This window comes from Budorcas taxicolor, chromosome 22 (assembly GCF_023091745.1).
Source record: "Budorcas taxicolor isolate Tak-1 chromosome 22, Takin1.1, whole genome shotgun sequence".
Lineage (NCBI taxonomy): Eukaryota > Metazoa > Chordata > Mammalia > Artiodactyla > Bovidae > Budorcas > Budorcas taxicolor.
Window position 1 is genome coordinate 50,404,825 of NC_068931.1, and position 15,040 is coordinate 50,419,864.

Here is a 15,040-nt window from a genome sequence, read left to right on the forward strand (position 1 = left end):
TAGGTGGAGCAGTTTCTGGCCTGCAGACACTAGTCTGCAACAAAGGAATCCAGGGGTCAGGTCAACAGTTTACGTTGCCTGTCTGGGCTCTGGTCAGGGCTCTCAGCAGTCCTGCAGGAGGCAGCGTTCCCCTGATCTCCTCCCACCAGCCCAGTCCTACAGTCCTCCCACCTCCTTATCCTTCCTTCCACTGCCACACCTGTAGGGACAGTTCTGTGCAGCAGCTGAAACAGTTAATGACCTCAACAGGCTCCAGAAAATCTCAAGAAACACAGCCTGATTCCTTCCACTGAGGTTACTTCAGTTGTGTGTGGGCCCCAATCACAAAGCCATCTCAGGACCAGATCTCCTCACTACTCCTCACTGACCAGCCCACCCATTCATCTCTTGGAAACTCCACAGGCCTTCAAGATCCCAAATGATGATTCTCTGAATAAGAATTTGTAAGTCTGACCCCTATGGCTTTTCTTAATACAGGGGAAAAGCTTTCCTTATCTTCCCTTTTCTTTCCAATCTTATCACAGGGCACCAACTCCTCTCCCACCATCACCTGCTGTAACCCTTCTCAAGGAGAGCCCTGGCCCAGACCTCAGGAGAAATCTCTAAGGTCCTGCACACACTCCATCACTGATGGTGACCAGTCATATGGGGCCTTTACCTCCCACTACCCCATGCCAAAATGCTGGCTGCTCTCATGACTCAGGGGCCACATCTGGCCAGAACCCCGCCCTCCAACTGCCATCCCAACCCCTCACAGTGTGGGGCACACCTTGGCAACCAGACTGCTGTGTCCCGGAGGCGGGTTCCACCCAGGCTGAAAATCTCCGTGATCTGGGGAAGAATTAACATCAGGGTCAACATGACTGGTCGGCCTACAGCAGGGTCAGGACAGGGTGGGGCATCCCCCAGCACTGACCACGGGCGTGCCAGCCCCTCCTGCCTCCTCCTCTGGGGCCAAGTCAGAGGTGGAGTCAGCCTTGTTGTCGTCCTTCTCCTCCTCAGGGTCAGGTGGCTCTTGCTTCACTGATGGCAGGCCTGGGTCTACTGCCTGGGAGAGGTGGGAAACGGGCAGCTGTCAGAAGGGCAGGGCTGGCCTGGGGAAAGTGTCCCTACCAACCAACCTGTCCCTGTGCTGACACTCCGTCACACCTGAGCACAGAAAAACCATCTCTGTCTACAGACCTTTCCCATTCCTCACAGATTTCCATTTTCCTGTTAACTGGGCAGCAAAGCAGGCCAAACTAGTTGCCTGGGGAGGGTGAGGCACCTGTCAGACAGGCAGGATAATTCTGTGAGAGGCTGTCATCAGCACGCCTATTACTGTGCTCAAAGAATCACCATCACGGCTCCCCATCACTCTGCTCACAGACCACCCATCACTGACCCCCACCTTGCTGGGGCAGCCAGGCAGCAATACAGGAGAAGTCAGGATGGCTGTGCCCGGTGTCCAGTCTTCCTGGGCATCCGCCTTCTCTTGCTTCACCTGGGGTAAGGCCACGACCCAACTCAGGCCAGGGCACTGGGCCTCCTGTATGAAGGAGGATGGCAGCAGACTTGGTCCCAGCTTCCCTGCACGAGGCTGGGCGGGGTTGGGAAGGGCAGGATAAGGCGGGACCCTCACCTGCAACCGAGTTTCTGTGGAAGCCGGGGCTGGGCCAGGAACCTGCACGGGACTGCTTGCGCCCTCCCGTAAGAACACAAGGTCAGTGCCAGGTGGGGGCAGCACAAAGCCACTGCCTGCTTCCTCCTTCACTGGAGTTTGGGCTCGGTCTGGTTGAGCTGCCGGTGTGGCCAAGGGAGGCTTCAGGGTCTGACCCAGATGAGGCCTTCGAGTAGAGCCAGGCCTCTTTCGATGAGGGTGAGCTGGGGGCGGCGATGCCCCATCCTCGGACCCTGCCCAGACACTTGGCAGAAGCCGCTTCTGTGAGGAGAGGTGGCGTGTTATGGCCACCAGGTACAATACTACCCTGCCCCGATCGACGCGCCCAACCCCGTTAGTCCCAGCACGGAATCTCCTTATGGACAAGCCCCTCATCACACAGGCTGTGAGTCTCCTATTGGCAATGACAGTACCTCCCAGTTTCCTCATTTATCCCAGCACAATGTCTGCTAATTGGTGACAAACCCACTGCCCCACCCACCACTCTGAAGCTGCAGGACCCACCAGGCCGGCCCGCCCCTCCCAGGCATCGGGTGGCGGGGGCATGAGGGGGAGACTGGCACTATTCCTCCCACCCACCAGCCCCTTCCTGCCACACCCACCATAGCAAACTGCAGGCACTGGCGCCAACGACACTTCTGGCGCTTCTGGTTGCTGCCCCCAAACTTGGGCTTGTCACAGCAGAAGTCACAGTGGCCACAGTCCGTCCGCCTCAGGCAGGCTGCACAGGCCCCACACTTGCGGTTCTGCCGACGGTTTGTGTAAGGCTGCTGGGAACAGGGGGTGCGGGCCTGTCACTAGGATAGTAACAGTACTGCTCCTGTTGCTCGTCCACCAGCCCTGCTGGAGGGAACTGGCTCCCACTAGTCACACCTCCTGTCTGCGAGTCCAGCACCAGGTGGTATCACTGTCCTGGAAGGCCCTTGATACCATGAGGACGGTGGCTGCTTCAACATGGTATCCATCGTTCTATCTGCTGGTCCCCCACTAGCTACCAAGATAACGTCTCTGACCCCCGCCTCCAGCAGAATTCTGAGACGCTCCATTAGTTCCCATCGCTGCGCCCGCTCATCCTATGCAGACTTCGGGCACTGTGCCAGCTTTTCCTCTGTGAGCCCCATCAGAGCGTTGGTTCATCTGACACCAGGTCCTGTCACTTCACCTGGGGGTCCCATATTAGTTCCTACCCCACTGTCTGCTCAGCCCATACTAGTATCCATCACTGTACTTTACTACTCCCCTACTAGGCCCATTGCAGCATCTGCTTCTTTGGGTTAACCAAGCGCCCTGGGAGAGTCTAGGCTTATTCAGGTAGGGTGAGGCCACTCACTAGCTCGTCCTCGTCTACACAGTAATAGATGAATTCAGCAGGAGGCGAGGGGGCCAGGGCTCTGGGGTGCTGCAGAGGCAAATGGGGTGGGGTCAGGGCAGGTAGCCAGTGAGGTTACGGTTGTGCCATCCCCCTGCCCACCAGGGCCTCACCAGCTCCGGAGACTCTGGAGGCTGCGGTGGGGGAGGTGGAGGCGGTGACTGGGCTCGGGGTGGACGCCGCCGGGCCACCACCTTGGAGTCGCAGCCTCCCCTACGGCGGCCGTGTTTACCCTGAGAGAAAGGCAGAAGGCAAGTTTAGGCTTGGCGGCACCAGGCAGACACAGACCACCGCCCTCCCCTCAGGTGTACAGATAGCATGCAAGGGGGACAGGCAGGCAGAGTGAGGGCTGGGGCACTCACAGCAGGGGGAGCCACAGCGAGGGGAGGGCGTCGTTGACATCGCTGATGGTGGCGACGGAGACGGTGAGCAAGGTGCTGGCAGAGAGGGGCAGGCAGGTGAAGCCAGAGAGGTGAGTGTGAGCAGGGGGAGAAAAGAAGACATGAGGAGGGCAAGGCTGGTTGGAAAAAAGGAAGCAGCAGCAGCTTCAACAGCAGAGTAAGCTCTGCCCCACCCCGCACCTGCACCCCCCACTGGCCCCTCCATTCTGACTTACCCGGAGGCAGCGCCGCTGGACGCACTTCCACTGGCGCCGGAGCCCAGGGCGGGGAGGGCGAAGGCAGACTCGACAGCGGCCACAGTCCTCTCGGGTCTGACAGCCCCGGCACACTCCACACCCTCGGCTCTGTGGGGGCCGGAGGTGTGAAGCGTGGGGCCAGGGCTGAGGGCCAGGAGCACGGGTGAGCCTGGGGCCCACCCCAGCTGCCTGACTCACCCTTTCCACAATGCGGAGGCACCGTCTTCGCTCACACTTGCAGAACAGCCCCGAGGCCACATCATGGGGCAACTGCAGGAGGCAGGTGGAGCAGGCCCCACAATCTTCCTTTACCTGGCAGGCCGTACACTCCCCGCAGCCCACACGCTGCCAGGAATGGGTGGGGCAAGGTCACGGGTCCAAGCGGAGTGGCTCCAGGAGCACTGCCCCTCACGTGTCTGCTGACCCCACATTGGCCCCCATCACCACGTCTGCTGGTCCCCCGTCTGCCTCATCACTGTCTAGTAACTAGTGATTAGCCACCATCACTGAGGCCGTAAACAACGTCTACTCTCCCCTGTGACCCTTATCACAGTGTCTACTGATTAACTTCCATTACTGTCAACTGCCTGCAGCCAGCTCCCTACAAAATGACCCTGACAACCCAGTGGATCCATCACTGTTCCTTCAGACTCCGACCAGCCCCCGTCACATCCTGCTCCCACCGCACACTTGTGAGGAGGAAGTAGGCTGTGCTTACCTTAAACATCCTCTGCTCCCGATTGAAAGCGATCCTCTGTGCTGCAGGGAGGGAGAGAGAAATGTTAAAGAAGCATCAGGTATCTGACCTCATGACTCCCTCTGCCCTGTCATCTACCATTCAGCCCCCAGCCAGATATCTGTATGCCAGCCTGACACCGAGGCTGCTCCAGCTCTACCTCCCAGTGCCCCAGGGGCCACTCACCTCGGCAGTCCTTGCACAAAGTCTTAAGCCGCTGCCTTCGGGTGCCATCTCCTGAAAAGCTGATTCCACAGTTCTCACAGCACCTAGGATGGGAAACATGGGTGTGGGGCCGAGTGCACCCCCAAAAAGAACCCTCACGGACTTGGCTCTAGCTCAACACTCACCCAGGGGCAGGAAGTGAAGCTGGGACTGTGTCAGTGTCAGCCTTGGTGTCATCCCTTGGTGCCTCCTTCCTGACTTCACTCTTCTGAGGTCCAACCTGACACTTCCGAGCCTTGGCTGGCTTTGAAGGCTTCTTCCGCTTCCTGCTGGTGATGGCCAAGGAGTGGGCCTGGAGATAAGAGCAAGGGCAGGAGACCAGTGGGCGGGTGTCAGGAGGCTCAGCACCCGCGCCCGAGTATTCCAGACTGTACAGTACCTTGGAGGATGGATAGCACAGGACGCCTTGTTTGAAGTCGAAGAGGGTGAGATCACATGCAGGGCCCAGGTATCGGGTCAGCTCAACTTTGCTTCGGATTCTGTCTCCTGTGGGGCTGGGGATGGGCCAGGACAGGTTGGTACCTAGCTGGAGCTACTGCCACTCCACCCACACAACCCTCCCACAGGGCTGCTGAAGAGGCCTGTAGAGCTGGTGGGATACAGGAAGCAGCCTGGGATCAACCTATGAACCCCAACCAAGAAACTACCCCAAATAACTCCAAACAGCTGGAATATAAAAGGTGTATAAATGCCAGCATGTAGACAAAGATTAATAAATAAGATAAATGTAAATGGATATGCACAGATTTATAATATGTGCTACTACTGGCATTCAAGTGAAAGGAAATACAAGTAGCAACACCAATTAATTAAATAACATACATATATTAACATTACATACTATGTACACAAACAAAATTTATACAAGAAAAAAACATGTTTTAAATATAGCTGGCTCTTGAACAACACATGTATAAACTGCATAGGTCCACTTACACATGAATTTTTTTTCAATAAATTTACTGAAAAAGTTTTTGGAGATTTGTGACTACTTAAAACAATTTGATGAATCATGTAGCCTAGAGATATTGAAAAAATTAAGAAAAAGGTGTGCCATGGATGCATAAAATATATGTAGATACTAATCTATTTTATCATTTACCACCATAAGATACATATATGAAGTCTATTATAAAAAGTTAAAATTTACCAAAACATGTACACAAATACTTAAGATCGTATGTGGCACCATTTGCAGTCAAGAGAAACGTAAACAAAAATAAAGATGCAATATTACATCATAACTGCACAAAATCAACTGTAGCACGTGTCATACTACTATAGTCATCTCACAGCCACCTCCTGTTGCTGCTGCAGCAAACTCAGGTGTTGAAGTATTTACTTTAAATGCCATGGAAGGCTAATCATCTCTGTGAGCAGTTTGTTTCTCCATAAAATTGAGCATCACAGCAGAAAGTGACCGCTTGCAGTAGTTTTTCTCATGTCATTTTCACTGTATTTAGTGCAATACTGTAAGCTTTTAATAACACCTTGGGATCCATAACAAAGTGTCACTTGTGATACTGGAAGTGCTCCCAAGAAGCAGAGAAAAGTCATAACATTACAGGAAAAAGCTGAATAGCTTGACATGTACCATAGATTGAGGTCTGCAGCTGTGGGTGCCCACCAATTCAAGATTAATGAATCCAGTATAAAGTGAAAGTGAAAGTGTCAGTTGCTCAGTCGTGTCTGACTCTTTGCAACCCCATGGACTACAGCCTACAAGGCTCTCCTGTCCATGGAATTCTTCAGGCAAGAATACTGGAGTGGGTTGCCATTTCCTTCTCCAGGGGATCTTCCTGACCCAGGAATGGAACCTGGGTCTCCTGCATTGCAGGCGGGTTCTTTACCATCTGAGCCACCAGGGAAGCCATCCACTGTAAGGACTATTATTTAAAAAAAAAAAAAAGGAAGGAAGGAAAACAAAGAAAATTCAGAAACTGTCGCTGCAACTATGCCAGCAGCTCGAAAACCTTGTACTTTTTGCAAAATACGTTTTTATCTTGTACTGAAAATGCAGCTTTTATGTGGATGCATGATGGCTATAAGAAAGTCATACCTATAAATTACAACAAGTTTTGAGAAAAAGTCAAGTCATTATACGACAACTTAAAGCAAAAGCAAGGTGAAGGCTCTAAAGCTGGGGAATTCAATGCCAGCAAAGGATGGTTTGGCTTTACAAACACCAAGATAACAGAAAAAGAGGCTTCTGCCAACCAGGAAGCAGCAGACAAGTTCCCAAACGCCACTAAGAAAATCACTGAGGAGAAAGGCTCTCTGTCTGAACAAATTTTTAATGGAGATGAAAGTACCCTATTCTGAAAAGTAAAAAAAAAAAAGTGCAAAGGACATTTATTAGTAAGAAAGAAAAGAGAGCACCAGGATTTAAGGCAGGAAGGGATAAACTAACTCTATAGTTTTGTGGAAATGCAGTCAGGTTTATGATCAGGACTGCCCTTATTAATAAAGCTGCTAACCCTCAAGCCTTGAAGGGAAAAGATAAACACCAGCTGCCAGTCTTTTGGTTGTACAAGAAGGTCTTGATAGTGAGAACCATTTTTTTTCTTTTTAATGGTTCCATTGATGCTCTGTTAGGAAGTCAGGAAGTACCTCACCAGTTAAGGGACAGCTTTTAAAGTTCTTTTGATACTGGGCAATGCCCTGCCCACCCAGAACCCCATGAATTCAACAGCAAAGGTGTCGAAGTGGTTTGTTTGCCACCAAACACAATGTCTCTAATTCAGCCCCTAGATCAGAGGGTCATAAAGGACCTTTATGGCTCCTTACTCGCAGAATTCTATGAAAAGAACTGACAACACTATCGAAGAGAATCTTCATAGACAGAACATCCTAAAAGTCTGGATGCCATTGAAGATGCCATCTTCGTTATATAAAAGAGTGTGAAAGTCATCAAGTACAAAACAATAACTTCCTGCTAGAGAAATCTGTGTCCAGATGTTGTGCATGACTTCCCAGAATTTACAGCCAAGTCAATCAAGGAAATCATGAAAGAGATTGTGGATATGGCAAAAGTCTGGGAGGGAATGAAGAGTTTCAAGACATCGATCTTGGACTCAAGCTAATAGACACCACACCAGAGGAATTAACACAAGACAACTTGATGGAGATGACTGCTGCTGAACTAGTACCAGATAATGAAGAAGATGAAGGAAGAGTACCGGAAAAAAACTGTTATTAGACAATCCAGCAGAAGGGTTCTGATATTCAAGACCACTTTTTATTTTATATAACATGGGCACTAAAATTAAAGCGAACACAGGAAGAAAGATTGAGACAACGTAGAAACATTTTTGGAGAATTGAAAAAGCAAAAAAGTCAGAGAGAAATTACAGTGCATTTCTATAAAGTTACACCAAGTGTTTCTGCCTCTCCTGCCTCCCCCCACCTCCTCCTTTTGCCTCTGCCACCCATCCTCAGTAAGACGAAACCCCCTTTCTCTTCCTCCTTAGCCTACTCAACGTGAAGATGACAAAGATGAAAACCTTTGTGATGATCCACTTCCACTTAATAAATAGTAAATATTTAATCAGGCTGTACAGTTAATACTGTTAATACTTACACATTTGTGGGTGAGTATCTTTGTGTGAAAATCTAACAATTTTAAGGCAAGAACTGTATGAGAATTTCCCTAGTAGTCCAGTGGTTAAGAACCTGCCTGCCAATGCAGGGGACATGGGTTTTGATTCCTTGTCCAGGAAAATTCCACATGCCGTGGGGCAACTAAGCCCGTGTGTTGCAACTACTGAAGCCCAGGCACCTACAGCCTGTGCTCTGCAACATGAGAAGCCACCACAATGAGAAGTCCATGCCAGCAACAAAGAGCGGCCCTCACTTGCCACAACTAGAAAAAGCCCCCGAGCAGCAACCAAGACCCAGCGCAACCAAAACAAAAGAAGAACTGTATGAGACATTTCTGTGTCACCATCATCATCATGGCCCAAGTATTCATCTATGCAAGACTCAAAATGGATAGCCTATCTTTATTCAGGTATTTATAAGTGAATGGTATTTAACATAAAATTAATAACATGTTAATTTTCTTACTGTTTTATAACTATGCTGTCAAAGAATTACATTACCATACAGTGTGCCTCGCTCCCTGTGCCTATCATCACAGGTAAGTGGCTTGAAAAAAACCAAAAATGCACCAATGTAACAACACTGTATCATAAATATGATTATAATACTGTATGCCATATAAACTTTTAACAATTTATTCATTAGTGTACAGGCTAGGCTACCAGAAAGCAACCATATTGCTCCTTCTCAGTTATCAATGCATGAATTGTTATACCTGTAAATAAACATAAATTTTTCATATTATGTTTTCATTTTTGATATCTGGTATTAGTAATATGTATAAGATCTACGATGCCTTGTGTCATATAAGATAATATTAATGTAGGCACTTGACAGTCAGACAACTTATCCTGTAAACAGATGATGTAAATTTAATGTATTGCTAAATACAGTACAGTGCTGTGAATGAACTTTTTCTTCCTTATGATTTTCTCCTTTTGGGGCTGTACCACTCAGTCTATGGGATCTCAGTTCCCCAAACAAGGACTGAACCTGGGCCATGGCAGTGAAAGCTTGGAATCCTAACCACTAGGCAACCAAGGAACTCCCACATGATTTTCTTTAATCTCTTCTCTAGCTTATTTTCCCGCAATACAGTATGTAATACATACACCATACAAAGTATGTGTTAGCCAATGATTTGTTATTGATAAGGCTTCCAGTCAACAGTAGACTATTAGTAGTTAAGCTTTTAAGGAGTCAAAAGTTATATGTGTATTTTTGACTGCACAGGGGATTGGCTCCCCTAATCCCTACATGGTTCAAGGGTCAAGTGTATGTGTACAAACAATATACAAATACAGGTGTAAACAAATAAATGCAACTACATACAAAACAAAGCATAAGTCACTGATGTTGGGAGACAACACTCCACAGGTCACTCACATTTTTGCATGTCTTGCAAGAGAGGCATTGACTACCCTTTGCAAGGAGCTATCTTTTCAAGGATGTGTGTACAGCAGCCTTGAGAGATAAGAGATACGGTGTTCTTCCAGAGCAAGGAAGGCATCCTTACTGTCCTAACATTATTAAAGATTGGATTCCTTAAGCTCGGAGTTCCTTTCCCACAAGAGTGCATGTGCAGATGCTAATTAAGTAGCCCTCTTCACGTCACCCTGTGGGAACTGGCATTTGGGGAACTGACACAAGAATGATGACGTAAGGATACTGCTGATGCAGTGAGGAATGAACTGTCAGTCACCTCTGACCTAGGGGTCCCATATCTCCTACTGGCACCTCCAAAACTGAAACACACTCACTTGTTATCTTGCCCTAATTTGGGTAAAACCTCTGGCCTCTTCTATTCTCAATCACTGCACTCATTTTGAAAGTTTTAGAAAAACTGTAAATACATGAATAAATGTACAATATAGACATAAAAATGCTTATTTAAAAGCATATAAATAAATGTAATTCTAGTTACAATTTTACTACATTCCTCTAAGCAAAGAACAACTTACACACAAAAAAGTTTAGAAAATTTAATAACTACATGACTAACATATTCTAAAAGACCTCAAATCCTTAAATGTAACTTTTTAATAAACACATATTTTCATGTGTTTATAGTCAATTCTCATTATTCACAGTAATTTGGTTCTATAAAGTCACTTTGAACACTGAATTAGTGAGTACAGAATCACTGCTCCTAGGGAAACTACAGGTTAGGTTCCTGTAAGCCTCTGGTCACATTTTTGTCAACCAATCAGTATATTACCTTGTTTTATGTGTATTTCTGTTTAAAGACACCTCATTTAATATAGTCCTCTTACAAATAATTAACTACATGGTCTTTGAATGATTTAACAATAGCAGTTTTGGAAGCCATCTGTGTTATACAGGTTCCTTTGTCAATGTCCTTGTAAACCAAGCCAGCCTCATCAGCACTGAAAACCTACTCTTCCTCATAACCCTTTTCCTGTATAGCACCTATCAGGTGTTTTTAAAAACTCTTCCATGGACTCTTTTATCTTCAGAACCTGCCTCACGCAAATTTAACACTTTTCACAAAGTATCACCTTTGGAAACGTGTGAGCTAGCCAGGACCAGGTGAAAGAGGCTTACTGTTTCCCTAACCCTGGGAACATGACAGCCGTTGTCCTTTGCTTTTGGCTTCACCACACTGTCCACGAAACCCTGGTCACCATCTCATGGATCCACAGATTTAGCCACTTTTTCACCTTTTCCTTAGCTTCATCATGTACTATAGACATTACTTTAGCATTTCCTGGAGCAGCCTTACATACTAATTGGCTAATTTCCTCTTTTTTTTCTAGATATACTGCCTTTTTGATTCATTAACATTGAACTCACAGCCAACAGCACTGCGACTCATGCCTGAACAAAGCTTATTTAACATGCATTTTCTCCATATAGCACAAAACAGACTTCCTGCACTTAGATCACTGACAGCACTTCAACACTACACTCGAGGGCAACTCTACAGAGCAAAATCACCACTAAAAAGTGCAAAAAAACAGAACACTAAGTAGCCCTCAATAAGGATACTTGTTTACAGCTTGAGAGCTAATATAAGAAATCTTCATTGAATCTTAGCTGGGAACGCAGGCATCAGGCGACCTATTTTTTGCTGCTCTGTGCATATCCACAAATGATCATGAAAACACAGTTGAGTATGACTTCGGGGGTACAAACAACAAATCTTAGTGAATAACCAAATCTTCAAATATAGAACCTTTCAGATAATAAGGATCAACTGTACATGCATACCCATAAATCTAATCACAAACCCCTGATTTCACCCTGCCTAACCAGGTTCACCCCTAATCCCTTTGTCCACAACCCACCCAGTACCTCTGGTAGTAGGTGTCTGAGCGTCCACAGGTGGCACCTGACTTGCGAAAAACCTCACGGCGCTTCCAGCCAGGGCCCAGAGCTGGGCAGTCCAGCCAGTCCTCAGCCATGGGGACCACGGAAGAAGTAGCCGCCTGCAACACAGAAGGGGCAGTGGGAAAAACTGAGGCTTTAGAACGGGACATGTTGTGCCCCAGGCCACACAAACCTGTGTTTCTATTCATGCTTGTTTAAGACTAGGACCTGCCACAAGCAACTGGCCAACATAAGGAAGGGTAAAGCCCCATTCCCACTTCATTCTTCCCTGTCCTGGGCCCAGGAGCTTGTCATCCCCCCCGCTTCTTGATCTGGCAGCCCCATCCTCAACCCAAGGGTCCCCATCCTCAACGCATTCCTCACTCTCACCGTCCTAATCCCCAGTACCTCCCTAGCCTCAGCCAGAGAGACCGCATTCCTCCCATCTCTAGTGCGAAAGGCCTCCACAGGACTTGGCTAGCTCAGTATCCTAACTTCCCATTCATTCCCTTCCTTGACCCAAGAGTCACTAATTTCTGTTAGTCTTTTAACCCTCCCATTCCTTTCCTGTCTGCTGTCCTCTTATCCTTCTACCTCAGTAGTACTGCCTCCATTTCCCTGTCCTCTGCCCAAGAATACCCAGCTCCCCTGCATCCTTGACCTGAACAGCCCCTCATTCCCTCGGTCCCCTCTTCTAACGCCTCCCCATCTCACTTTCGCTCTGTCAGTGTTTTGAGTCCCAACTGCTTCCCAAGTCTCCGAACACTCCCTGTTTTCCTCTTCTGCAGTTAACAAGTTTCCTTTGGAGTCCTCACCCTCCGTTACTCTCATCAGCTTGAGACACTCTGATTTCTCCCTTTAGCATCTGAACCCCCCACCCCATTCCTCTCCTCTTGGTCCAAGACCAAGCCATCCCTAACTGTTGGCGTTCTGTCCCCTATTTCTCATCGTCCTCCATACGAGACCCCCGTCCCTCCCTTTCAGCGTCCCAACTCCTCATTTCTCCCCGTCATTAGCCCGAGGGCCGCTCATTTCTTCCCTTTAGCATCCTGGACCCCCATTTCTCTCTCCTCAACCCGAGAGGCCCCGATCTCTCCCCTCAGCGTTCGGATCCTCCCCATGCCTCTGGGTCCTTGTCCAAGAGCCCGACACTTCCACCTGTCAGCCTTCGGGGCCCCTAGTCCTCCCTGTCCTCCGCCTAAATCTTCCCAAGACTCCCTTCAATATTCCGAGGCCGCCATTCCTCCCACTCATAGGCCCGAGGGCCCTTCATTGCTCTCCGTCAGCGTTCTGAGCCTCAACCCTTCCCCATTCTCCGCCTGAGCGGTCTCCATTTCTACCCCCCTTGACCGTCTCACCAGCTCGGCTCCCGGCCGGAACCTTCCACCGTTCTAGGTCCGCGGACCCATGGCGAGAATCCCGCCAGTGGCTCCCGCCTTCTCCGGCTCCTCGCCTTCCTCCTCCGCAGCCGCTTCCTCTGAAGCTGTAGCTGTCGTCGCCTCGGCCGTTCGTTGCTCCAGGAACCGGAAATCCGCTGTCCCTCTCTCGGGTTCCGCCCCCTGGCGGGACGCCTGCGCCCTAATACCCCGGAGCGTGGGTCGCGAGCAGGAAAGCTCCACGCCTGCGTGTTGAGTCCAGCGGCGGAGCGCGCCCCTTTAGACGCGGCCTGCTGCGCTTGCGCACTGACGTCCTAAGAGGCTCGCGCCTCTTTAGAAAGCCGCAGAGCTTGCGCACCCCTCTTGAGCTCCTCCGCCCAGCTTGTGGTCACGTGTGCTTTCCTATCCCAACTTGAGGGGAGGAGGAGGATTGGGATTGGATTTAGTCTGTTAGTGGCGGTCCCCACAAGAGGTAACTAAGAGGGAGGGGTGGAAAAGGCTGGGTCTGTAAGCCCTCTTTGCCCACTTTTTAACCTTGTTTGCACATGTGCTCTATCCTTCCTCCTGTCAAGGAAAAATGAAGCAGTAGTCGGTCTAAAGGAGAAATAGAAAATTTTATTTGTTCCAACCTGAGGGCTCTAAACCCAAAGACAGTGTTTCGGAAAACTCTACGGATTGTTCCACTTGTTTTCATTGGAAGACACAGTTACATACATTTTTGAATCGAAGGATATATATATATCACAGTGACACATTTTATGTAAAGTTCAGAAGAGATATTGTGTAGCTGGACCACGCTGACTCCGTGTTTTTCAGCTCCATCGTAGGACTAAGACACACAATTCTGCCTCTTCCCTTTTCTGCATGATTGAGCTTTAGCCTACTCAGAAAGAATGCGTCCTGCCAGAGAAGCTCAGTATCAACTTTTACCCTTGCCTTCATCTGATAGGAAAATTGGAAGAATGCCTTTTGCTGAAGCAGACGGTTAATGATTTTTGAGGAATAAAAGTTATGAGACCCCTGGGGGAGGGGGAAAAAACAAAAATCTGCTTCCCGTTGGCATGATGTGCTTCTTGGTTAGTAATGAAACCAAGAGCTAACCTGAGAAGACCCGCCAAACCTAACCTGCCATGCTTACTTTCAGTTGCTTGCTTTTAGTTGATTTTAAACTAAACTTCCTCTAGCTTTTCTATATGTAATACCTCTGACATTTGGATCACTGTAGTAACAGTTGGTTAAATTGTTTTTCAGTAACATGGAGCCGGTTCTTGGCCAGTTCAGACCACTTGAGACTACCGACTATCCAGCTGGGCCTGCATGAGCGTCAGATGGATGATGTTTTAATAACAAAGGGTGAAAAACTCCATCCTCAGAACATGCTAACACTGCCATCTTATGAACAGGTCTCCTATGAAGAGCCATTAAGCTTGACTACACCACTCTAATTACCTCGCTTTCCTTACTTCCAATCACCTTTGGCCATGATGAGACCTCCCTGCCTCTTTATCTCATAAGTGTTCCTAAAACCTGTCTTCAAAAGAAGATGCTACACCTGGACATCACCAGATGGTCCATACTGAAATCAGATTGAGTGTATTCTTTGCAGCTAAAGATGGAGAAGCTCTATACAGTCAGTAAAAAGAAGACTGGGAGCTGACTGTGGTTCAGATCATGAACTCCCTATTGCAAAATTCAGACGTGAATTGAAAAACTAGGGAAAACTGCTACACCATTCAGCTATGACCTAAATCAAATTGCTTATGATTATACACCAGGAGTGACAAATAGATTCAAGAAATTTGATCTGATACAGCGCCTGAAGAGCTATGCACAGAGGATTGTAACATTGTACAGGAGGCTGTGATCAAAACCATCCTCCAGAAGAAAAAATGTAAAAAGGCAAAATGGTTATCTGAGGAGGCCTTATAAATAGCTGAGAAAAGAAGAGAAGCAAAAGACAAAGAAGAAAAGGAAAAATATAGCCATCTGTGTACAGAGTTCCAAAGAATAGCAAGGAGAGATGAGAAAGACTTCCTAAGTGAACAATGCAAAGAAATAGAAGAAAACAATAGAATGGGAAAGACTAGAGATCTCTTCAAGAAAATTA

At 48.1% G+C, this 15,040-nt stretch overlaps 1 protein-coding gene across 1 annotated transcript in view; it reads right to left on the reverse strand.

Moving 5' to 3' along the window:
- The window catches only part of MBD1 (methyl-CpG binding domain protein 1), a 59,437-nt gene extending 46,383 nt beyond the window's left edge, over positions 1 to 13,054 (reverse strand). The window contains exons 1-16 of the mRNA XM_052660410.1: positions 12,916 to 13,054; positions 11,543 to 11,676; positions 5,007 to 5,121; positions 4,753 to 4,919; positions 4,589 to 4,671; positions 4,385 to 4,425; positions 3,865 to 4,011; positions 3,646 to 3,774; positions 3,392 to 3,466; positions 3,143 to 3,262; positions 2,991 to 3,059; positions 2,263 to 2,430; positions 1,622 to 1,921; positions 1,391 to 1,483; positions 917 to 1,048; positions 770 to 831 (exon numbers count right to left, since the gene is read on the reverse strand). Of these exons, the coding sequence (XP_052516370.1) occupies positions 770 to 831; positions 917 to 1,048; positions 1,391 to 1,483; positions 1,622 to 1,921; positions 2,263 to 2,430; positions 2,991 to 3,059; positions 3,143 to 3,262; positions 3,392 to 3,466; positions 3,646 to 3,774; positions 3,865 to 4,011; positions 4,385 to 4,425; positions 4,589 to 4,671; positions 4,753 to 4,919; positions 5,007 to 5,121; positions 11,543 to 11,652 (1,811 nt within the window). The 5' untranslated portion in view covers positions 11,653 to 11,676; positions 12,916 to 13,054. The remainder of the gene's footprint in view (positions 1 to 769; positions 832 to 916; positions 1,049 to 1,390; positions 1,484 to 1,621; positions 1,922 to 2,262; positions 2,431 to 2,990; positions 3,060 to 3,142; positions 3,263 to 3,391; positions 3,467 to 3,645; positions 3,775 to 3,864; positions 4,012 to 4,384; positions 4,426 to 4,588; positions 4,672 to 4,752; positions 4,920 to 5,006; positions 5,122 to 11,542; positions 11,677 to 12,915) is intronic.
- Between the last annotated feature and the right edge of the window lie 1,986 nt (positions 13,055 to 15,040).